General features: G+C 39.3%; 1 protein-coding gene across 1 annotated transcript in view; it reads right to left on the bottom strand.

Annotated features, from left to right (window-relative positions):
• The window catches only part of bltp3a (bridge-like lipid transfer protein family member 3A), an 88156-nt gene that overhangs the window by 51374 nt on the left and 10068 nt on the right, over positions 1 to 26714 (bottom strand). The window contains exons 2-4 of the mRNA XM_062979679.1: positions 3359 to 3521; positions 1741 to 1779; positions 688 to 779 (exon numbers count right to left, since the gene is read on the bottom strand). Of these exons, the coding sequence (XP_062835749.1) occupies positions 688 to 779; positions 1741 to 1779; positions 3359 to 3521 (294 nt within the window). The remainder of the gene's footprint in view (positions 1 to 687; positions 780 to 1740; positions 1780 to 3358; positions 3522 to 26714) is intronic.

The raw sequence follows: 26714 nt of genomic DNA, 5'->3' as shown, positions 1-26714 counted from the left end.
CTAGAAGTGAGCATATTTTTGTGTGTGTAGTATTCAACCTCTTTAGAGACAAGATAGTGTCATAAAATTTTAGGGTTGAAAAGGGCAAAATGGTTTAAATATACAGGATGTTCTACACTTCAGCTATGTAAATACTGACTCAAATAATTCAGAACAAAGCATGTCAGCAAAACTTCAAGGCAAAGAAGGTGCATCACACCCAAATAACTACATCAAGTGAGCTAAGACACAAGTAATAAAGGAAGGTAAATTATTATGGCATTTCATACAGCAGGTCTGCCACTTCTGTCTGTTATTATGTGAAAGTTATGCTCACCTTGAGGTTGAGTCTGAAAATACAATGTGTTTGCAGAAGTGAGGCAGCTCAATGTAAACCAGTGAATCTCTCAATAAATTCCCAAGTATCAACAACTTCACAGCAAAAACCCCTACACAGAAAAACCCTGCACCTTAAATTCAGAGCTACTGACATTTAAATTAGTTTTATTTTCTCATTTAAACTGGGAAAGTAAATCTTTTAAGCAGAGGCTGGATGGCCATCTGTTGGGGGTGCTTTGAATGTGTTTTCCTGCTTCTTGGCAGGGGGTTGGACTGCATGGCCCATGAGGTCTCTTCCAACTCTATGATTCTATAATTCTAGTGCCTAACATTGCAGGAATTGTAAGACTGATTTTAGTCAGTATTAACCTTTGGCCTGAAGCAAGTGCAATGGGTGACTGTCCATTTGGTGACCGGGGTTCCTCACATGTTCGCATCTCCACTTCGACTTTATCCAAATACTGTGAAAGTGAAACAAGCATGAAGAAATTATTACTATCTAAGAAGAAAGAACAATTATTGCATTTCAAAAAAAAAAACAGGATTGGAAGCATCTTGAGATAAGAACTGCACACAGTAGGTCATTTTTATCCATAGATTCAGGGCAAATTGAGAACTGCTTCTGATCATCCAAAATTTCTATATAATAGATAATTCTAATATCAAGCTGTCCTAAGTTTAATATGTTACATGCATTTGGTGAAAAAGACTTGTGTCTACAAAAGCTTATATTACCAATTTCTTTTTCTCACTTTCAGAGATATTCTGAGGTACTACAAGATCTCTTTGCATTTAAAAAAAAATACTTTTACTGTACTTTTAATCCTGGTCCAAAAAAATCCCAGAAGCTGAACGCTAAAATGTATCCTTAAAATCTATAGACATTAAGGACAGAATGTTATGTGATAAGAAAAGACTTTTCATCATTCTATTGTTTTAAAGGATATTCAGTCAATCATCTGAATGCCATCTCCATATTAGATTGTTCTTTCCTGTAAATGTTTAAAATGTTACTCTCAGAAAAACTGCATTCAGCCAATGTGCACATTTGTGGGTTTACCACAGATGAAAGTGATTTACCAAAAAAAAAAAAGCAAGACACTGCCCACAAGTGACATTATAATATCAGAAGATGCTCCTAAATCAAATAATATAAAACCTAAGGAAACATTGGGATATCTTGCAAATAGTTTAAATTCTATTCCTTGCTTCCCACATTCTAATTTTCATCAGAGGACTTATACAGAAGTTGTAAATTAAAACCATAATGTGGGAAAGAGCCTCAAAGGTTAAAACCAATCTACCCTACAGGCAGAGGGATTCCACACCCTTAGTTTCCAAGATTTTTTTTAAATCTCTTTTTAGAAATAATCCCAAATTGCAAATTCTCACAAACATAGGGGAGATAAGAAAGGGCATTACCAGACAGATTGGGTGAGTCTTCAACTTTGTCCACTGGATCTATAACAAGAAAAATGATGTTCAACAAACAGAGACTGATGCAAGGGCTAAACAGACTCAGGGTAACATTAACAGGATAAATGCCAGAAAACTCCTTCTTGAAAAATGACACTATAGAAGTAGCTCCAAGTAAATACAAGCTCAATGAGGACAAAGTGATTCTTTATCAAAAGCCACTCCATGCAAATGAAGAAATATGCTAAAGGACAAGGGGCATTTCCACTAATTAAAATTTAACTGGGTTCAATTTAATTATTATAATGAAAGCCATGTATACACTTTTTTAAAGTTTTAAAAGATAAAGCTACTAGGTTTATGAAGAAATTGTGTAGTTTCCCATTCCAGCTATCCTTTAAAATACTTTGATAGGTCAGAGAAAGCTTCTGAAGAAACAATAGAAGGCAACATTCCTCCTTCCAGATGGCTGTAATACCTCTTTTTAATGCTTAATAAATTTACTAATAAGATTGGGACTATTCTGCCTTTTTTCATAACCAACTTTGTTATTGCAGGCCAAATCTACTAAGGCATTGAATGTTTGCCACGTACAATGCTGTACACCGCTTTGAGTCCCCCAGGAGTGAGAAAAGCAGTCTATAAATGAATTAAATAAGTAGTAAATAAATAAATCCTGAGATAAGTGACACGTGAGCATTCCAGGAGTTCAAATTAGTCACACAGGAGTACATTGAGAATGCAACTAACAGTTTTTTCCCTTCTTATGTTCATTCTACATTTTAATAAGGGCTACACTTCTGTAAATTTGTTACTGAGGATATCAACACTCATATCATAAAAAGGAACTAAAAAGTCCTTCAGATACATTGGCAAAGAAGCAAAATGAAAATCAGCAACTTTACCACTATCATGGCTTTTCCATTGTTTTACTGAGAGTGAAGCAGAAATCTCTGACAGCAAAACTTGCAATTAAAAAAAGTTGCAAGCATTAATACCCATGTCAGAAAGCACGAACATGAGAAACAGCTTTACAGCTGGTAGCAGATTTCACAGAGTTTCCACTGTGAGAACAGGAGAAATCAAAGCTTCACTTTTCATTCGCAATCTCCTAAACCATTTTGCACGAGGTCTGTGCCACTATGCCTAATCCTAATGGAGCTTAAATGATTACTCGCTTCAACTGAAAAATCTATTTCCTGCTACAAAAAAAAGCTTGAGGGAATATTTTCAAGAACACATTATGCTCTATTATCTGTATGCAAATGTACAACTGAGACTATTAATGTGCAACTGTGACTATTTAATTAATTCTTTACAATTTTACAGTTAAATAGAACAATTGCAGATGTGAAGCCTAACAATGTACCACTAATGGAAATTGAATGTGACCAGAGTCCTTGTAATTTCTGAAGCACCTGGGGTTGAGAGCTTGATCCTTTTGTGCCAATTATGGCAGCAGAGCTAATAGCACAATTACAGGAAGATCAGCAACTTGGATCCAAGAATAAAATAGTTGGGAAAAATAAACCTTGCATAGTATTAAAGTTGTAAGTGGATAAAAGTGTGAAACATGTTCAATACTGTAAATGTTTCTAGTAATATTTAAATGATTTTAACTCACCCTGATGGAAGCCTTGTTACAAAATACCCGAGTAATGGCTAACCAGGTGGGCAGATCCAAGACATTCTGCAGAACTTCTTCATCCAGTTCAAGGTTAGTCAGTTGCCCCTGCCCTTTGAGTGTACTTAAATTGATTTTATCCGGGGAGAGATTTTTTGTAAACCTGTAGCCAAGAACAAAGAGAAGAAAGGATGATGGTTTACCTGGCTCAGTGGATATAAGAATAGAATAAGGTTTACAATATGGGTTAAATTTAATTCCAGCAAAGAATTTAATAGAAGGGCATGTAACACATCAACATGTACGTTTCAATTGATCCATCACCTGTAAAACAAGTTAAGAATTACTAAGATGTGAAAATATGTACTCCTAGAGTATTTCAGTGCAGGATGGAAATGGGGATGATAAAGAACAGGACATACTTTTTAAAATATTCCTGTGTGAAGTTATTACAAACAACAAATAAATCTATGAGAAACGTAATGATTGAGTATTCTAAGTTCTCTCTTATAGCTAGTAATTATTGTTCTTTGAGCAACTGAATTGTTTCCAGTTCACTGACTGCTGACAGTTTTTAGATATCTAGGAATGGTTCAAATATTGGTGAAAAATATTATTTTAGAGGGGAAACGCTTTCATTGGAATTACATTGACTTTGTACATAAAGAACGAATACAATAAGCAACAGAATACAAAAGACGACATTGTTGAATGTTATCTTTTAAAATGGTCCTTGGGATTTCTGCTGTGAAATTCAGCTTTTTCTCATTCTCATAATAGCCCTATACTCATTTGTAAGAAAACTGCAAAGTCTCATCATCTAATCTGTTATCGTTTTTGTTGACAGGTTTTGTCTAATTCTTCAAAGTGACTTACATGTAATGGCAACGAACCTCCTGATATGTTTCCATAACTATACAGTATATAATTACTATAACTGATGTTGCTCACCTTAGTCCCTTGTACAGAACACATTGTACAATGTTTGCTCTTTTTCTCTGACTCATCACCTGGATTGGCTGTACGTGACCATATAGAAGAAGGCAGCAAGGTGAACAACTCCAAGAGAAACTTGCTAAGGCCTTTTATAAGTAGATGGAGGGGAGAAAGATGACAGCTTCTAAAGGTAATTACAGTAACTATGGAGAGCCAATGTGGTTCAGTGGTTTAAGCACTCAATAACACACTGGTTTGAATCTGCCACTCACTCATGGAAACTCCCTGGGTGACTCTGGACATGTCAGAACCTATCAGTTTCAGAGGAGGGCAAAGATAACCCCTTTTCTGAACAAGTCCTAACAAGAAAATCCCACTATAGATTTGCCTGAGATTGTCATAAGTCACACAACAACAAGAGCAACAAGTATTCAATAGGGCTTAAATATCAGACATGAAAGATCCTGTCTGATCTTGGATGCTAAGCAGGGTTAGCCCTGGTTAGTGCTTGGATGGGAGATCACCAATAAATCTCAGGTGCTATAAGCTATGGTTCAGAGGAAGGAAATGACAAAATCACCTCTGAGTATTCCTTGCTTAAGAAAACCCTATAAAATTCATCATGAAATCCATCATACATCAACAGGCACCATACACACACAATAATGTTGCAGAAATGTAACTATATCAGCATCGAAACCAACATAAATTGTGTAAGGTCTAACAGTGTGAGACTGATTTGGGGTTCAGTGTGTGGTAAATGCCTTGCTATTAGGTAGTGGTGCCAATCACTTTGAAAAAGTGACCCTCCGCTAAAAAGCTCTCTCTAGACTCAAAGGTAGGGCCCCTGGTGGCACAGTGTGTTAAAGCGCTGAGCTGCTGAATTGTCAAGCCACAATGCCCCCCCCCTCAAATCTATTTCTTATATATAAAATGTATAAACTTCTTTATAAAATGTAGCAAAATGTAGCCCAGTCACCTCCATAACCCTGTTGAGATAATTCTTTGAGAACACAAAGATTGGCTAAATTCCTCTGGCTGTTTCCCAGATCAGAAAATTAACAAAATCAATTGTATGTATATGCAGAGATAGGTGATTTCCTGTGTCAGCCCAGATAAACCCACACTGTTTGCATAATTATATGGTCCACTTGAAGCTGAGAGATTGCTGCCCAAGGAAACAAAAGATTAGAGTATGTGCATTTGTTTCGGGTCTTTATTGATAGCCAAACCTTTGAGTGCCCAAGATCATCACTTTTTGATCCAGAGTCACACACTTTTGTCTACAGAAACTCCTAGGGAAGCCTTTTTCAGGCCTGCCTGTGAGCTGCAGGTTGCCTGCCCTAAAGGGAACAGCTATGTAACTTGAAAGTACTTCTGGGTCCAACAGACTGCATGAGTGGTTGGAGGCAGCTGCGACAGCCCTGTCAGATGTATTTTTTTCATAGATATGAATAACCTAGATATAATAGTTCACTAGTGACCTCGCAATTAGACTTCTGTAATGCAGTCTACTTGGAGTTGCACGATAACTCAGAAACTGCAGACAGTTTCACAATGCAGCAACTAGATTGCTTACACAGCATTGGAATTGCTTACAATCTAGTATATAGAAACCATACAACACTTGCCTTGTAGTACCATATTTACACTATTCTAATGCACACTTTTGGCTAAATGGCCCTGTCAAAATTGGGTGCACATTAGATTCACGTAATGCGAATCTAATCTAATGCTTGCCACAATTCACGGCCTACTTGGCTTGCCAGGGCCGCTGCCTTGCCAGGACAGGCTCCTTCGGTGGTCACTTACTGCAGGCCCCGGGACCTGAGGAAAAAGGAGAAAGCGGAGAAGGAGAAGCCTCTTTGGTTTGCCAGGGTCACTGATTCAGGGCCTGCGGTATATGGATAATGAGGGAACTGGCCCTGGCAAGGCGGCGGCATTGGCAAGCCAAGAAGGCCACTCCTCCTCTAACTTCATGGTCGCAGTCGCCTTCACCTTTTTCTCTTCTGTTCCTGGTCACTTGCGTTTCACCTCATGAGGCAGCAAAGGTGGAAGAGGCGCGGCCTCCTTGGCTTTCCAGGGCTGCCATCTTGCCAGAGCTCACTCCCTCACCGCAGGCCCCGAAGTGGAGGAGGAGGAGGTGGAGGTGAAGACAGTATCCCGGCAAGGAAGACAGGCAGGCAAGCAGCAAAAGAGGAAGAGACGGAGGAGAGCCTCCAGGACAGAGGAGCAGCAGCAGTAACAGCAGCAGAAGGCATCATGGCCCCAGGCTCCCCAGTGAGGCTCCCTTCCCTTCCTGACCTTCTTCTCAGACTCCGTGAAAGAGAAGAGTGAGGAAGGAGGGAGGGAAGGAAGGAAGGAGGGATGGGGCTCCATGTTTCCTCGCGTCATCTCCCGTTCGTTGGACTCAATCTGCCTAGCCCCATGGCACGCTGGGAAAGGCTGCCACAAAACTTCCTTCTTTCTTTCTTTTTCTTTCTCTCTCTCTCTCTCTCTCTCTCTCTCTCTCTCTCTGCCACCTTCTCTTTCTTTCTTATACCTTCTTTCCATTTTCTTTCCCTCTTTCTGCATTTTCTTTCTCTCTTTCCTTCTTGTACCTTCCTTCCATTCCCTTCCCCTATCTCTGCCTTTTCTTTCTCACCTTCCTTTTCTTTCCATTTTCTTTCCCTCTCTCTGCCTTATCTTTCTAAGCTCCTTAAGGGAAGGGTTACCTGACTCTATAGTGTTATTCTTCATTGCTGGAAGATTCGGTGATGTAATACTTTTTATTTTTAAAAAAAGTAATTCTAAATGCATAGCAACAACACCTTTTTGGCCAAATTATAAAGAGGGCACTTTCTGCTGCTGCACACTACATTTGCCAGCAAGTGCTTTTTTTGATTTCAGGGTGCTAAAAATTGAAGTGCATATTAGATTTGATGGTGCACTAGATCTGAGTAAGTACGGTATTGTACTGATTCTCAATACATTCTTAAGTTCTTCTAAAACATACGTGCAAATAATTTCAGTTTTAATCCTTCATCCTGTTTAAACTTTTAAAAGTCTAATAATCTTTTTGCTTGTTGATTTTTTTAGAACTGCAAATTCTTATTAGCACCAACCATGGGCAGTACTAATAAAGGCTGGAAATTACACCCAGATTAAGGTAATCTAACAAAGGGAGGGAATGAAGTGCTCCTGCCTAAAAAATAAATAAGGCTTCATCCACCCCTATCAAACAAAGGAACGTAAGACGTTGATTTATTTAGTGTCAGACAAAGCACCACCCAGTTCTGTATTGTTTACATTGATTGACAGCAAACTACTTATGATTTCAAAAAAAGACACTTTTTCATCCTATTTGGAAATGTCAGAAGTAAATCTGTAATGTTTGTCATGAAATATATGAGCTTTACTACTAACAACCAACCCTCATCCATACAGAAATTTGAACTACCATGCTCTTTCCTGCTACAACTAGAAATCCAAGGAAAGAAGTATGAGAGAAAATAGCCATATTCCCATGGCAGTTAAAAGAATTTAAAAAGTAGTTAAAAGATTTAAAAGGACTAAAGCAAAAAAAAAAATAAAAACAGAGCCTTTGCTGATGACCTAATCTGCATAATAGATAATCCAATAGGAAATATAAGATATTGGATAAGTAAGAATACGGGAAACTAGCAGTATTAAAAATTAGCTAAAATAAAACAACAATATTGACAAAAATATGACAACAAAGACAGGAAGGACTATAAAAATAACAGGCCTACAAATTGTGAACAAAATAAAGTATTTGGGTCTCACAATATCCTCAAAGAACTCACAACTTATGAAAAACAAGAATGAACAAAAATGGAAGGAGATAAGGAAGGATTTGGAAAATTTGAAATACCTAAATGGGCAGAACGGCAGTAATAAAGATGAACATTCTCCAAAAAATGTTAAATTTATTTCAAATGCTCCCAGTAATAAGAAATATACAGATATTCAAAGTATGGAATAAAGAATTAACAAAATTTATATGGCAAGGCAGGAAAATTAAGAATTAAGGATACAAATTTAATTGAGAAAAAAAGAGGTGGCTTTGGATTACCGGACTTGAGAGCATACGATGAGGCATGGGGTCTGGTCTCGATTAAAGCATGAACTACATTATAAAGACAAAATATACTGACAATTGAGAGATTCTATTTAAGAGGCTGGCACATATACATTTGGTACGGAAAAAGAAAAATAGAAAAAAAAAAGGAGCTATGATGGCGGCGGGACGGACCTCCTGAGAGCTCCTCAAGGAAGGCCACCGCTGGAACGGTTGGGTAGAGCTTTAAGCTCCCCTCTCCCTGGGGATCGAACCAGGGGGGGACGCAAGCCTCCCAAGCGACTCGGGCTTCCAACAGTCCGCTCCGACCGGGTGGTCTGGAGGGTCCGAGTCGCGGAGGGCGCGGACCGTTAAGCGGGAAGCGGCATGACTCCGCAATAACCGCCAGCCCAGCTCATTTTAAAAGAAAGAAAATTGGAGAAAGCGAAACCGCCCGGAAAGGAGACTGTGAGTTTCCAGCAAAAAACTTTCTCGTTACCAAGGGAACAATACTGGCTTAGACTATTAAGAAATTTAACTGAACAAGACCCAGGAGGGGTCAAAAAATTTGTGAATCTTTTGACTAGGACGTAATGAAGGCTAAAGAACGGGACTAGACAAACAACAATAAATTTAATAGCAAGACGATCGGGTAGAGCCATAAGCTCCCCTCTCCCTGGGAAGGAGATCAAACCAGGGGGGAACGCATGCCTCCAAAGCGGCGGTAAAGGACTCTAATAGACTTTACCAAACCGCGGAGGGCGCGGATCGTCACACAGAAAGCGGCGTGATTTTGCAAAAAGAGCCAAAGAGCAAAAAGGCTTTAAAGGATTTGGGATTTAATTAAGAAGTTAAATATTCATCTCCTCCCAAACTAAATGCCCGGAAAGTCATTGTGAGACTGACCTTGACTGCCATGTTGATCCGCCCACGCCCCGCTTCTTCATAAACAAAAAGCTGCCAATCCAGGAAGTAACGCGGGAGAAGAGGAGCCGCAGGGAACTTCTTCCCGACCAGAGCGTGACCAAGCGCAAAAAGTACATCGCGCACAAGAAGAGGCGGAAGTGGCGGACAGAAAATAGGGTCCGGGCAGAAACAAACCAGGGGAGAGAGAGAAAAAGGAACGGGAAACGCAAGACGAATTGAGGCTCCAGTAGACTAGCAAAGCCAAGAAAAAATAACAACATTAGGGCTAAGAGACAAAGGGGGATCAAAGAGTGGATGAGAGGAGAGTAGAACAGCTCCAATTAGGACACTGATAGAAGGTGACATCCATCTAAGTTGAAGTGAGGAGAAATCAGAGAGGACCCCATCTTATTCTCCAGGATTAAGACCGCAAGAATTAGAAGAGGACCCGATCTGGACCCTATCAGCGACGGACTGACCAATAACGCGACAGAAGAATAATTACAGAAGAAGCTAAATTACAGTAGATTCGTGGGAGTCGAAATAACAATAGGAACCCAAAAAACGCTAATTTGTAATATTTACGCTCCAAACGGCCCTAAAACACAATTCACCAAAAATTTAAGGGAGCAGATAGCCCAAACAGAAATCGAACATATAATGATTTTTGGCGACTTCAACGGAATTCTAGACGACAAGATGGACAAAACAAAAAAGGGTAAAAGATCCAATAAAAGAGATAGAGGGTTGCTCCCCAAAAATATGATTATGATGAAAGAGGAATTTAATTTGCAAGATATTTTGCGCTACCACAACCCCACAAAAAGAGACTATACTTTTTATTCGAATTGTCACCAAACCTGGTCACGTATTGACATGGTATGGTCATCCAACTCTATAGTGACCAAAGTCTCGGATATGAAAATATTGGCCAGAGACAAATCTGACCATAGCCCAATTGAATTGATTCTAAATTACAAACCACCCAGTTACAAATGGAGATTGGATGACAACTTAATTAAATCAGAAGAGGATATAATTAGATACAAAGAATTGACCAAGGAATTCTTTAAAATAAACACTCCAGAGGAGACAAAAATTCAAACAATCTGGGACACTTATAAAGCCGTAATGAGAGGCTACCTGATTCAGCAAAAGGCTAGAAAGAATAAACAAAAATTTCAAAGAATAAAGGAATTGGGAAAAAAAATTGATAGAAAGGAAAAACTATTGAAAACGAACCCAAAAGATAAATCAATTCAAGAACAACTAAAGGATTTGAAAAAAGAAAAGGACCGTATGGAACTGGAGAATATTGCCAAAAAATTAAAATTCATAAAGCAAGATAACTTTGAAAACGCTAACAGACCAGGAGCCTGGTTAGCCAGGAAAATACGGAAAAAGCGCCAACAGCAACTAATAACCAAAATAAAGGGGGCAAACAAAATTCATACCAAAGATGAAGAAATTATTGAGGAATTTCACCAATTCTACACCCAACTATACAAAGAGAACCAAGTAGACTATCCAAAAATAGCCCAGTATTTAAGCAAGCAAAAATTAGAGAAAATTTCTGAAATACAACGTGAGCTACTAAACAAAGAAATTACAGAAGAAGAAATAAAGAAGACGATAAAATCGTTGAAGGGGAACAAAGCGCCGGGACCAGACGGTTTCACGGCCTGCTATTATAAAACATTTCAAAATGAGCTATCCATCCAACTTAAAATCATAATGAACCAAATCTTACAGGGCCTAGAAATTCCAGACTCTTGGAGAATAGCGGACATCATTACGATTCCTAAGGATAATGCCGATTCAGCAGAGGTAAAAAACTATCGCCCAATTTCTTTACTCAATCTGGATTACAAAATTTTTACGGGAATATTAGCAAATAGATTTAAAAAATTTCTAAACTCTTGGATTTCGGAAGAACAGACAGGCTTCTTACCGGGTAGAAAAATGGGGAACAACATAAGATGCATCCTAGATATTATCGAATATTACGACAAAAATCATCAAAAGGAATTGGCACTTTTATCAATCGATGCTGAAAAAGCATTCGATAACCTGAATTGGGGCTTTTTCAAACTACTTTTTAAAGAAATAGATATTGGATTTCAGTTCGCAAAGATATATGAATCCCAGAGGGCAAGATTATCGATCAATGGCCAAACCTCAAAGGAAATTAAAATTGAGAAAGGAACCCGTCAAGGATGTCCACTCTCACCCCTCATTTTTATATTTGCCATTGAGATACTCTTAAAAAATATCAAGGAAGATAAATAACTAAAAGGGGCAAGAATAAAACAAAAGGATTATAAATTACGAGCTTTCGCGGATGATGTCATATGTATCATCGAGGACCCAAGGAATAATATGCAGAAATGGATAGACAAATTGGAAGAATTCGGCGACTTGGCGGGTTTCCACTTAAATAAAAACAAGACAAAAATGCTCACAAAAAATATAACAAAACCAAATCAAGAAAGACTACAAAAAAGTGTGGGCATCGCCGTGTCCCCCAAAATAAAATACCTGGGAATATGGCTAACACATAAAAACGCACATCTACTAGAAAATAATTATTATGTAAAATGGAAAGAAATAAGTAAAGATCTGAAGAACTGGGTTAACCTCAAAATTTCACTACTGGGTAGAATTGCATTAATAAAGATGAATATCCTACCCAAACTTCTCTATCTTTTTCAAAATCTTCCTATTATCCGGAGTGCAAAAACCTTCAATAGTTGGAATAAGGAAATTTCAAAATTCTTATGGAAAGGAAAAAGACCAAGAATCAAAAACCTGATAATGACTGACTCTAAGAACAGAGGTGGATTTGGCCTCCCCGACTTAAAACTTTACTTTGAGGCCTCGGCTCTAACGTGGGTGCTGGACTGGGCTCTTCTGAAAGATGATAAATTGTTAGATCTGGAAGGATCTGACCTACGCCGAGGCTGGCACGCCTATGTCGGATACGATAAAAGAACAATTGAAAAAGGCTTCGGAGACCACTTCGTACGATCTGCTATCATAAAGGTATGGGAGAAATATAAGCCATACTTATATAGGAAAATACCGATGTGGATTTCTCCTCTGGAGGCCAACCAAAGAAAAATCCTCGGATGGGAACGATGGCCAACATATAATGAAATCCTAACAAAAAGAGGGAATCAATTCCAATTGAAAGAACAAGAGGACTTAAAAAGGATTTACCCTAATCTAACCTGGTTCCAATATTTACAATTAAAAGAACAATTTGGGAAAGATAATAAAATTGGCTTTAACGAAAAGGAAACGATTTGGGACAAGCTGCTAAGGAACGGGAAAAAAAGTATAACAATTTTATATAATACATTGCTAGAATGGTCGACGGAGACGGAAGCAGTGAAGACATGCATGACAAAATGGGCCAGAAATATAGGAAGACAGATCAAATTTGACGAATGGGAACAAATTTGGAATGTTAAATTAAAGTATACATATGCGACAGACTTGAAAGAAAACTGGCTCAAAATCTTTCACACCGGAATATATTTTCCGGAGTATATCACACCGGAAAAATTAGGCCGAATGTATCCCAATGTCCAAAACAAATGTTGGAAGTGCGAAATCCAGGTAGGCTCTTTTTACCATGCATGGTGGTCATGTGAGGTAACTCAGAAATATTGGAAAATAATACATGTCGAGACACAGAAAATAATTAAAAAATCTTTCCCTTTAAAACCAGAATATTACCTCCTAGGAATAACCGACAAAGACACGAAGCTCAATAGAAATGAAGACATACTGTTTACTTATCTGTCAACAGCAGCGAGAATTTTATTGGCAAAATATTGGAAAATAAGAAAAAAATTAAACAAAATTTCAGAAACTTCACATGGTTCCAGTACAGACAGACAAAACAGCATTTTAAAAAAGATAAAGAAGTAGGCTTTGTGGAAAAAATTGTTTTGGGACAAAATAAAACAGAAAATAAAATAATTGCAAAGATATATAAAAGACTATTAGAATGGGCCACCAAGAAGAACAAATCAAAGAATGCATGGTCAAATGGGCCCACTCAATTTAGGCCACTCAATTAAACTAGAAGGGAGAAAATTTGGAACAATAAATTAAATAGACATATTCATATCACTTAAAAGAAAACTGGCAAAAAATGATGTACCAATGGTACATAACTCCACAAAAGCTCTCTAAATGCTATAAGAATCTATCAAACAAATGTTGGAAATGCGGCTACCAGACAGGTACCTTCTTCCATACATGGTGGATCTGTGAAAAAGCAAAAAAATGTTGGAAGGAAATACATGGGGAAATTCAAAACATTTTTTCCCTTTTGTGCATCACTTTTTATTTATTACGTTTTTCTCTTTTTCTCTTTTTTTCTATATCTGTTTTCCTTCTCCTTTCCTCTGCCCCACCTTTTTTATTTTTTTATTTTATTTATTTATTTATTTACATCATTTCTACCCCGCCTTTCTCACCCATAGGGACTCAGGGCAGCTTACAACAGTCGGCAAATTCCATTGCCCCAAAAACACATTCAATAAACAGTGGCAGTTCAATAAAACAATAACAATACCAAAATCAATTAAAAGTTATATTAACTCTATTAAAACGTGAATTATAAAAAAATATTAAAATGTGTGAGTAATTAGATTCTTCCTCTGACACCTTTCGCATATGCCTTGATTCAGCCATATCACCTCAGATATTTATTCCTCAAACTCTTGAGTACAAAGCCATGTCTTGACTGCTTTCCTAAAACTTAGAAGTGTCGAGGCTTGTTGAATACTACTGGGGAGAGCATTCCATAGCCGGGGAGCCACTACTAAGAAGGTCCTGTCCCTCGTTCCCACCAGCCGAGCCTGCGAGGTAGGTGGGACCGAGAGCAGGGCCTCTCCAGATGATCTCAACACCTAGTTGGTTCACAGGAGGAGATACGTTTGGACAAGTAGTTTGGGTCAGAACCTTTTAGGGCTTTATAGGTCAAAACCAGAACTTTGAATTGGGCTCGGTAGCATATCGGCAGCGACTGCCGTTAACATGGTGTCAAAGCCAGAGCGGATCAAAGCGACTTTGTCCACAAAGAACCGAGCAAATGCTTCACAGCAGGCTGCCGAGTTGTCAGGGATCCCGTTCTGGGAGGCGGGATATAACAAACCTCTGACCACTCGAAACAGCTCCGCTGGACGGTTCCTTGCGGATGCAATATTAGCTGCAAAGAAAATACTCTTTGCAGCATCTATTGCCGTGGTGTATGTCCTAAGATAGGAACATAGCCGTGTTTGATTTGACTAGCTCGGCTTTGAACGCCAAATGCCCTCTAGTCCCCTCTTCTTTTGCTTCATCGCTGCCAGCTCCTCAGTGAACCAAGGAAATGGTTTAGCTCGGGTCCTCAAGAGGGGACGTTCTGGAGCAATCATGTCTATCGCCCTGGTCGTCTCCTTGTTCCAGAGAGCGACCAGAGTGTTGACAGAATCACCAGACGAGGTAGTGGGAAACTCCCCAAGAGCCATCAGGAATCCATCCGGATCCATAAGACTCCTGGGGCGGACCATTTTAATAGGCCCACCACCCCTGCGGGGGTTAGGGGGTGCAGCAAGTCTAAACCTGATCAGGTGATGGTAGGTCCATGGCAACGGAGCAATTGTGAGTTCCTCCACACCGCCACCTTCCTCCCATCCCTGGCAGAAAACCAAGTCAAGTGTGTGCCCTGCTCTGTGGGTAGGGCCAGATACTAATTGGAACAGCCCCATGGTTGCCATAGTGGCCATGAAGTCCTGAGCTGCCCCAGATAGAGTGGTCTCGGCATGGACATTGAAGCTCCCCAGAACAATTAGCTGTTGAGACTCCAATGCCAGGCCTGAGACCACCCTGGCTAGCTCAAGCAGGGAGACTGTAGTGCAGCAGAGTGGTCGGTACACTTACAGAATCCCTACACTGTCCCGGCCACCTACCCTCAGATGGGCACATTCAAACAAGGTTGACTGCGAGATGGGGCACCTGGTCAGGTGGATGGACTCCTTATAGACTAATGCAACCCCCCCCCCCCCCCCCGCCCTCCAGACCTTGGTTGGTGCTGCACGGTGTAACCTGGTGGACACAGCTGGGTGAGATTGATTCCCCCCCAGCCTCATCCAACCAGGTCTCCGTTATGCACGCCAGGTCTGCCCACTCATCCAGGATAAAATCCTGAATAATGGCTGATTTTCCATTGACAGACCTGGCGTTCAGCAGCACTACCTTTAGGTCGGAGGGACCACTAACCTGGGCACCCAAATTTCCTATGTCAGGAGGCTGTTTTAGATCTACAAGTACTCTCTTTCTTTCCCTAGGCCGAATTAAATTATGCCTCCCTTTCCAGTATCTTCCCCTCCCCTGGATTACTTTGATAGGGCCCCCCTGCTGATACATGCCCCCCTCCCCTCTACCTGGTCCATCACAGTGGTAATAATAGTTGTTAAGGATGTGCAGGGTCTTATAATATCACTTCCTTCTTCCACTGTTGTTTTTCCCAGCCTTTAGTAAAGTGCCCAAGTGCCCAATATACTTGCAAGATAAAAGCAATAGCAACTCACCTTCCCACCCTCTTGCCCACCTTCCCTGCCCTTTAAAATTAATGCTCAATTAAATTGCACGGTTCAACTCATAATAGATGTTAAATATAGCAGCACAGATAAAACTAAGGTGCTTCAGTGCTCGGGCTACAGTCTACTACTTAATTTACAAGACAGTTTGTCAAGTCAGTAGGGCTTCCAAGGTGTATAAGATAGGTGGTTCAACTCAGTTCCTCAAGTACAGCAGTCAAGGTTCTTCTAGTAAAGTGCTCAAGTGCTCAAAAGTGCCAAGTCCAGAAGAGTATTTGATACTTAATAGGCGGCAGTATTGTCCAAAAAGTGCATAATAAGATACTCAGTTAATAAAGTTAATACAGTGCTTGGCAGGCAGCAGTTTATATAATTAAGTGCTTACAGTTTTTTGGATAAAGTGCTTACAGTCTGGCTCACCACGCTGCTACAGTAGTATAATGACCGAGGTCAGGCCCAATATCGGTAGTTGTAGTAACAGGTAATGATGATAACAAAGCTAGTTTGACCGACCACCGGGGGGCCTAGTCCTCACAACAATCGCAGAATAGCAACAATGAAATTATTGGGAGGCCAGACAACCATTCAACAACCAGGGCGGCGAAGCAGCGCCCTCCAAACTTTCCACGCCACCAACCAGCCCCGAGTAGGCCATCTCAGTGGGCTCCTCTGCTGCCACAACTCGTCATGAGCACACAGCCAGAGCACACCTTCAGCACCGACGCTGTCCATGCCGCCGCCAAACACGCTGTCTCGGAGCACCCCAGAGCCCCAAAGCACTCCCGGACAGCCTTCCTGCACTTTCCTCTGTCCAACAGGCGCTCGGTGTTTCATACAGCCACGCCACTGGAGAGGCACCATGAGCACCGTTGCCCCAGACCACGATCTCCACAGGCCCCCGCGGGAAGCAGACAAACAAAACTCCACTTGGCAGCCTGGTAATAGATAATGTAGATAATACAGTGCCGTTCTTAGTGCGCTAGTCTTCTGATCCGGTCTTACAGTTCTTTAAAATTCTTCCCTTGCAGGGGAGGTTCTTCTCCTCCCCTCCTCTCCCCTCTCCTCTCCTCCTCCACACTGGTTCGCTCTCCATTTTCCCTGAAGGCCAACTCAGACCGTCCCTCAAGGCAACCTTCATTACCTTGGGTTTCAGTCTTCGTTTTCCTTCAGAAATGATATTATAGCGTTGAGAGTTCACAAGTTTCTAGAAAATCAGTGTGGGGTCCACAGTCTTACAGGAGTCTTACAGGCACGGGAACATGTTGATATGCTCAGCCTTCCCTTCTCGTGCTTTCTTTCCTTTCCTTTGCCCTCCAGGGCAGAAGAACGGGCCCAAAAGGTATATTCAGGGTCCCTGTAGCATACCTGTGTAATTTCCAGCATCAGGTTTGAGAGAGAAGAGCTGGTTACGGAGGAATTGATGGAATCAATTCCTTCCAACTATAACATTGCTCTTGATTCCCCTTTTCCGCACTTTTGTTTTTATCGAAAAGAAAAAATAATTTTGTACTATAATAAAAATTAATTTGAAAAAAAAGTGTTGATTTGGAGTGTCTGGTTTAATTGGTTTTCTTTAGTGTCTAAAAGGATTCTCCCTCCCTTACAAGCAAAATAAGAATTTGAAAAGAGCCCCATGTGAACAATTTCAACCTTTATTTCTCCTAAATCAGATGATATCCTAGGTCTCGCTAATCTGCAGGGAGCAGAGTAGTAGCTGACACTGAAAAGAAATCTATTTATAGTACCTATCATATCATTAACATGATTCAGCATCATGCTGAGATGGCGTAATAAGGCTGTAACCAGGTCTCAGCATGGTCACAAGAGCTGCAAAAAAAGAAGTTGAGATTGCATTCTTGTGACTTCCCACATCCAAGCATCTAACTCTACAGACATATGCTCTCAACTAGAAATAATTCAGTACAGAAATTGCATGATCATATATCTAAGCGCCTTACGATATTGAATGGGTAATGATTAGTTGTCTGTTTCCTAATAACCAAAAAGCATTTCATACACATTCCTACATCCTAATTCTAATTCTTCACACCCACATAGCAGGTGGAGAAGAAAAGGCCCTTTTGTTGGCAAGAGTAAGATTAGATTCCCATGTTAATCACGCCCTGTAGTTCTTTAATTTCCCTTTCTATGCATAAATGCTACTCTATTGTGAAAAGCACAAAGGCAGGCTTCTGCAGGTCTCTGCCAGGAATCCAGGGGAAAAAGAAGAGCAAACAAGGGCTATTCTCATCCATCTTGGATAGGAGGCAGATTTGGTGCCAGGCTTGGCTGCTATAATAGCTGTTGAACAGAGGGTTGAAAAACAGCTGAAGTCCAATTGAGGCAAATTCATGCATCCCATTAGACACAGAGTATGTGTTTGTGAATGGAGTATCATCTGAGGAAATTTTTATCACAACAGAACCTTTCTTGAACAAAGAAATTAGAAAAAGTACTTCCCTGTGCACAAACCCTTGCCATAACACTGTAGATGCTGCAATCTTATGCTAAATCTATATACAGGCAGCCCTCAAGTTATGAACAAGGTAAATTCTGTAGGTTTGTTCTTAAAGTTGAATTTGATGTAAGTTGGAAGAGGAACATTTTTAAGTGTAACTCCAGACAGATAGATAGATAGATAGATAGATAGACAGACAGACAGATATATGTGTGTACTTTGAGTAGCATAGGGAAGGGTTAACACCTCTGTGCTGTTTGTTTTGCTGTCTATGCCCCTGTTCAGAAGATTTTACCTCACTTTCTGTCCCCGTGATAATTGGATTTTGAAAATTTTGGATTGTTCTGTAAACAAGGATTGATGATAAAGCTTCAGTGGAGACACCCTTTCCTCACAACTCTTTCAGGAGTGAATTTTCCTTCAAAGGGATAGATTTCTCTCACTTCCTGTTGTCTCACTCCCGTTCTTAACTATGAGTTGTAAGTCAGGTGTTTGTAACTTGGGGACTGCCAATATATAAAAGTCAAAATATGTCTGCCTGTCCATTTGTACCATAAAGGCTGTTGGTAGCTTAAATGGTCCTCTGTGATGTCATTAGATTGGCTCTTGAAGATGACTATTGTGAACATCATCTACTAGTACTAGTGTTGTTGTTGTTTACTCGTTCAGTTGCTTCCGACTCTTTGTGACCTCATGGACCAGCCCACGCTAGAGCTCCCTGTTGGCCATCGCCACCCACAGCTCCTTCAAGGTCAAGCCAGTCACTTCAAGAATACCATCCATCCATCTTGCCCTTGGTCGGCCCCTCTTCCCTTTTCCTTCCATTTTCCCCAGCATCATTATCTTCTCCAAGCTTTCCTGTATTCTCATTATGTAGCCAAAGTACTTCAGCTTTGCCTCTAATATCCATACCTCCAGTGAGCAGTTGGGCATTATTTCCTGGAGTATGGACTGGTTTGATTTTCTTGCAGTCTAAGGCACTCTCAAAATTTTCCTCCAACACCACAGTTCAAAAGCATCTATCTTCCTTCGCTCAGCCTTCCTTATGGTCCAGCTCTCGCATCCATAGGTTACTATGGGGAATACAATTGCTTTAACTATGTAGACCTTGGTTGCCAATCTGATGTCTCTACTCTTTACTATTTTATGGAAGTTGGTCATTGCTCTCCTCCCAAGAAGTTTGCAACATGTACCTTTGTGCCTCTTCCAACACAAAAAGAAGCTACAGAATCTTGGTCTTGTTGGATATGATATGGAAAAACCAATATAGCTATATACATCATTGTAGCCAGAACTGTATGCCATTTATAGAAAAAGTGTTGTAACTTACAATACTGTAGGATTTGTGAGTTCATAAAACTATACTGAGTTTAAAAAATGAATGAATATACAGTAGAGTCTCACTTATCCAACATAAACGGGCTGGCAGAATGTTGGATAAGCGAATATGTTGGATAATAAGGAGGCATTAAGGAAAAGCCTATTAAACATCAAATTAGGTTATGATTTTACAAATGAAGCACCAAAACATCATGTTAGACAACAAATTTGGCAGAAATAGTAGTTCAATGCGCAGTAATGCTATGTAGTAATTACTGTATTTATGAATTTAGCACCAAAATATCACGATATATTGAAAACATTGACTACAAAAATGCGTTGGATAATCCAGAACGTTGGATAAGCAAGTGTTGGATAAGTGAGGCTCTACTGTACTTGCATTAATATATAGCCACTCCTATAGTAAATATATTCTGCTGTGAACAGACAAGCTATACAATGTTTCTAATAACTCAACATCATTCACAAAATATCTAAGTAACTTATCTGAGCTCCCATTATCAGTACAATTTTGTAGGTAGCACATAAGGTTGCTAACCTAAGAATTGAGATAGAAGAAAGACCGCTTTGCCTAGTCTCCAAGCTGCAGAGCTGAAGGCAGTCTTCCTGCCAGTCTTCCTGCCAGTTTCCCAGCCTCACAAACTAGGCAGGGATCCAAATTGTTCCAGACAACTTTGCCAAAATCCAGTGCCCCTATATAGATTGAAATATGGAGTCATAGGAAGCTGTACTTCACAATTTCCCATTAGGCAATAGAGTACAGCTCAAGGGTGCCAACAATTTTCTATAAGTTACTTGACCCCTTAACAGAAGCACCATTTCCAGACTCCACTAGAAAATGCCAGCAAAGCAAGGATAATTCATTGTAAACTTGTAAGCAGACAGTTTGTTTACAAGGATAATATGGATGTTGTCCCTTTTTTTTCCTTACTGGTAATCTGCATTGGTGATTTATATTGTCTTGCACCGAACAAAATATATAGTTCTGTTTTGTTTTCTCATGTGAATCAAATGCTAGGTGGAAAATTGCTGAGATTTAACAGGTCTACCATTCCAGATACTTTTGAAAATTATCAAACAAGATACGTAAAAAAAATAGTCTTCGCTGGTTGCTTACACCCAACATTGAGAACCTAGTATCAAAGTACATCTACTTATTTTCTTTAGTATGTACATTTGTGATATGCCGGGAGATAAGAAATGGAAGTATCCCCTCTGACACTGCCATCCCCTTTCCTTTTGTGTCCTGTCTTATATAGGTGAGAGCCAAGAAACTTTTTTGTTGTTTTTCTTGTGAAGTGGAACCCCTGGTGGCGCAGCGGATTAAATTGCTGAACTGCTGAACTTGCTGACTGAAAGGTCAACGGTTCAAATGCCGGGAGCAGGGTAAGCTCCCGCTGCTAGCCCCAGCTTCTGCCAACTTAAAAGTTTGAAAATATGCAAATGTGACTAGATCAATAGTTACTGATCCAGTGGGAAAGTAACAGCGCTCCATGCAGTCATGCCGGCCACATGACCTTGGATGTGTCTACGGACAATGCCGGCTCTTTGGCTTAGAAATGGAAATGATCACCAACCCCCAGAGTTGGATACGACCAGAATTAATGTGAGGGGAAAATCTAACCTCTTGTAAACTGCCGTGTACAAAGATTGAGCAATATGAATGAATGATGATGACAGCAACAATAGCAATCTTTCACGGACACATGTTTTGACTTCTGTTCAGATCACCATGATTCAATTTACCACTGAAGGACAGTATAAACTCTTTCAAAATATAAAGTGCTCATGTTAATCTTTATGAATCAGCTTCCCTTCAACCATGAGAGAAATACAGTAATTTTTCTCTGTAACATTTGATGAATGGAAAATGCAGTCTGAGCCCTGCCACATGCACAATGGAGGACATTCTTACCACTACACCAGCAGCACTCGAAGTGTCCAGCTTCTGGTCAAAAGAAATTTCGTATAATGCCATGGGTTTTTTTTTTTACTTTGTGTCTTTTTATTCGTTATAACTCAGTCTGCTTCTGACACAATAAATAAAATAATGGAAAAGCTCTGGGAAACAGCCAACTTGTTCTGCAATGAGCTAAGGAAAGAATACTGAAAATTAAGAATAGGCACCTCTATGAACAAAGCCACCCACCCCCTTCTCCCTAGCTTCCTGTACCAAAGTTTATCCTATATAAGAAGAATGCCACAATTCTCAGGGGTGGGAAGCCACTATTTAAGTTTATTCTGCAAGACCTTCTCTGGGTGGAAGCCAATGGATTTAAACTTAGTACTTGGGTTCTCATCTCAGTAGCCATAGCCAAACCACTGAGAGTAGACATTTCAAAGGCAAAACTTAGTTCTATATTTGATAGAAGATACTACTCGATGTCTTTTAAGGACCCAACATTTAAAAAGTATGTATTAAAATGAGATTTCTATTGCTGTATTAAGATTATACATTTTATGCTTAATATTTGCTCCAACATTTCCTCTGGGTAATGAGACATGTATTCGCATCAAACATTTTAGTCTTGTGCTATCTTCAATAGATGAACTGCCAGGAAGGACGGAAGGAAGGAAGGGGCGGTTTTTGACACCAAGTCTGTATTCTGAAGTTGGAGTGACCACTACCTTACTGCTCCTGTAACAGATACAGGAAGTCCCCAAGTTACAAACAGGCTTTGTAAGTTTGTTCTTATGTTGAATTTGTATGTAAGAAAGGGGACATTAACTCCAACCATATATAGATGTGTGTGTGTGTGTGTGTGTGTGTATGTCATGAATACTTTTTAAAAATGAAAAAGATGTTTTATTCCATTTCCACTGAGACAGAATATATCACAGACACAGAAAGAAGATAGACACATAGACTATAGATACATTGGTTAAACAAACACAGGGGATACTTCATTTTACTCAGCATTCACAAACCATTCATTCATTCATCATGTATATATTACCATCCCTTCTTCCGTCTCCTGGAGAAGACAACCGAATTTAGGCAAATCTGCAATTCTGCTGAATGCACCATCTTTCTCCATCCCTTGGAGAAAGCGGCATGTGACCAGACTCCTGCTGTTTGCCATTCTTGTTGTTCCAAAAACTTATAAATGACCGACAAGTTGTTTTGCAGCTAAAACATACTGATTCCATCAGTTCTGGACAGATGTTGGCTTTTCTTTCTTAAGTGATGTTAGTTTTTCTTCTTAACGTAAGGAGCCATTGTCTTTCACTATGTAAACATATTGTTTTCATCCAAGAGTTAATCATTGTCTTTGGTGATGTTAGCAGTTTAGCAGTTTTCCTTTATCAGCTTTTTGCAGTTTTCCATGCCATTCTTCTTCGGATGATGTCTTCAGTCTTGGCCAGGCCCCATTTGTACACCTTTCATACAATTTCATTCAACCCACACATCCTATTTATCACATATGCACATTAGCTGCGGATAGCATAAGTGTTAAGACCAAGAAATGTAAAGTAATTTCCACAAATTTAGAATGGGTTAAGAGAAAAGAGAAAAGGGAGGAGGGAGAGAAAAGGAGCAAGGATGGAGTGAAAGAATGTGGATAAGATAAGATTTAACTAAAACATTGCTAAGGCGGAAGAGTACAAATATGTGTAAAAGGTCAAGAAAGGGTACTTGAAGAATTAAACTACTGAATTTTAATCCCCTCGATCCCTAGTCTTTAATTGGGAAATAGAATAAAAATATAAGAGGGCACTGTGTCAACATAGGGAAGAGTTAACACTCCTGTGCTGTCTGTGCCCCTGTTCAGAAGATTAAACATCACTTTCAGTCCCTGTGATAATTGGATTTTGAAAAAAAAGGCTTATGATAGAAACAAGGATTGGTGGGAAAGCTTCAGTGAACACACCTTTTCTCCATGATAACTCTTTCAAGAGTGAATTTTCCTTCCTTGTGGTAGACTTCTCCTACCTCCTGTTGTCTCACCCCCGTTCTTAACTAGGAGTCATTTGTAAGTCGGATGTCTGTAACTCGGGGATAGCCTGTACTAGCATTTTCCCCCATTGCTAGCATACTAACTGCATATTCCAATGCAGAAGACATAAAGAACTAATATCTCTTAAAAACATATCTATTTGCCCTGTTTCCCCCCTTTGAAATGATCCTACCCAAAAATTAAAGACATAGATTAGACTAAATTAGCAGAGTAGACCAGACTGCAAACAACACTGGTTTGGAAGATTCATATTTGAAGGCTGACTACCTTTTTGTTCTGAATGGGTATATATTGAGAAAGACTACATAGTATAACTAAGTACTAACCTTTTTTGACAGAAAATACAGTAGCATGCAATGGAATTTAAAAAAAATATTCCAGAGATGGTGTCATTACATGACAGAAATACCATCCTTCCAATATTAATATCCCCAACATATAGGTGTCTCTTATTGCGCTGCTAGGTTTCATAGAGTTGAAAAATTTGCAACACTGGGCCGGTTCAGATTACTGTTTCATCTAAAGTGGTTAAAATCAAGCTTTTTGCATATCTATTTCCTGTATAATACTACTGTTCCCGGCTAACTTATATAATCAAGCATAAACAGTTTTGGTTACTCATAAGTTGGGTTTTTATTTTCAGTTTTATCACCTTATCCTATTTATTCAGACCACAATAAGACCAAACGTGTAGAGGACATGTTTGCTGATTCCACTGAGGCTGATCCACTATCTCATGACATTGTGGGAGGGATAAAATGGCCATGTTAAGTATCCCATCTTAAAAAAATTCTTAGAGGAAGAGGAAAATACAAATTAAATTAAGGAAACAATTAAACACCTTTTGTATAAAACTCATACAACTAAAGTAATTTTAGTCTTTGTATGTCAAATGGATTAACATTTTCTGGACTAATTATTTCTGAAGTGCATACATGACCTGTTAAACAAAAATAGCATTTTATTATTAAATATGAACCTGAGAATATGTGTCACAACTTCATAAACCACAATGTGGAGACTCTTTCCTCACTGTAAAATGATATTCCTTCTCAGAGCCAAAAATCTCTCTGACTTGGCTCAAAGATCAATGCATATGAAGGAGGCAATCCATAATTTCCAAACACTGACTGAAGAAGAAGCAGAAGTAGGTTGCAAGTCAGTAATAAAATGATATTGGGAAGGCTTCCGAATGAAGAGCTAAAAATAGGTTTGTTGGGAAAAGAAAGAGGACTGAGTAAATACCTAACATTTAACAAGAAGAAAGGAATATCTTCTTAGGCCCAACCCCCTTTTTACCCATAGTGGTTGATGTTTGTATTATTACTTCACTTGCTTGGTTATTATATGTTTTATAGTATGTAATGTTTTAATTGATCATTTTATTTGATTGTTGTATCTTTGTTTTTAGTTTTTGACATGTGTTTTAAACTGTTATACTTTGTTCTGTTTTGGGCTGCGCCCCCATGTTAGCAGCTCCGAGTCCCTTCAGGGAGATGGTGGCGGGATAGAAAAATAAAGTATTATTATTATTATTATTATTATTATCATATACACGTGGAATACAAATGTAGAATTTTAAACAAAAAGATGCATCAAGAACTCAGGCTGCTGATATACTTGTACAACCATCAATCAAATTAGGAAACAGAACCTCTAAAGGATGAGAATAGAGAAACATAACTAATCAAAATGAAATTAGTTTTATATGAAAATACTTATACATCTCGAAAACAACTAAAATCTCTTACTCCAGAACAACACCATAGTTAAGGGGCAACAATTTAAGTATATTTTCTGGATGAAGTTATATTTTGACTTGACTGCAATGAATGTATTCCAAACTTGATTTCACTCAACCAAATGACAGATTGCCTAACGTTAAACATCTATTTGCTACCTTCCGTGGGCCCTAAGATGACTGACACTATTCTTTAAATGATCAAGAGTTCCTACCCATATCAAGTAATAATGACAGCCAGAACTTGCACGCTTTCCATCCCATTTTTGAAACCACTTTTAAAATGTATATTTTGCAGTTAGGAATGTTGTGGAACTATAACCCCACAAATGGTGGCCATCAACTTCCAACAGTTCTATCAATGCTCAAGGATATCAGGCATCTTCTTGAGGGCCACAGGCTTCCCGACTAATTTATAAGCACCAAACTCGACATCAGGGTAGATGAGCCAATACTTTTCCCAGCAGTTTTGGGAGGCAATCCTTCAAGCTGGGTCTGGAAGAAGAGAAGTAGATCCTTGCAGACCAATGAGCAATGGGGTAGTTCAAGTCCAGGGTCCACTGTACAAACATGCTTCTTCTAATCTAGACTATCTTGTTAGGCAATTCAAAGCATTTATATTATTGTTCAACATTTTTCCCTTTGGCTCAGGATGCGGTGCTTCCAGGTCTAGCAACTGCTCAGATGGGGGCTACATTGGTTGGCCAGCTTTCAAGCACACAGCACTGTTATAAGATGAACCTTGAGCCAGGAGTGGTAAAGCTGTCATTCACTAAAAGCTTACCATTATCCATTTTTAACAGTTTGGAGTTTTGTGGTTTTGGCACTTCCCTTCAGCTGCAACAGATATTTTAGGTAACAGCAATCTATCGTGTAACAAACTGCTGCAAATTCCCTAGGTACTAATATGAGTTCATTGTCTCTAAGCAGTTTTGAAGGTTTAGGTAATGAATTGAGTGCTATCTTCAGTAGTGGTGAAGGCTGCAAGCAATGTACACAACAGATGGAGATAATCACCTCTAAAAGGCAACTATAATTATATTTTACTAGGAGAACAAAGCTGGGAAATTCACAAAAGAGTAGTAAACCTTCATGGTTTTCTTTTTCTGTCTTCTCTTGAATACCTGCATTAACAAAGCTGGTGTGTTCCTGGACATTATTTCTTTAACAAGAAAATTTGTTACCAGCAAAAGACACAACATGGAAATAATACTGATTGGTTCCCTTACCACATAGTCCAACATGCTTTATCAATTGTTAAACTAAATAAACAATATGAATGAATGAAATGCAACAACCAACATGCAATGTACAAGTAAACAAAACTATTCTGACTTTTCTACAGACCACTTGAAAACT

This window comes from Anolis carolinensis, chromosome 4, assembly GCF_035594765.1.
Source record: "Anolis carolinensis isolate JA03-04 chromosome 4, rAnoCar3.1.pri, whole genome shotgun sequence".
Classification (NCBI taxonomy): domain Eukaryota; kingdom Metazoa; phylum Chordata; class Lepidosauria; order Squamata; family Dactyloidae; genus Anolis; species Anolis carolinensis.
Note: the sequence above shows the minus strand (reverse complement) of the source record. Positions and strands in the feature narration are given on the sequence as shown.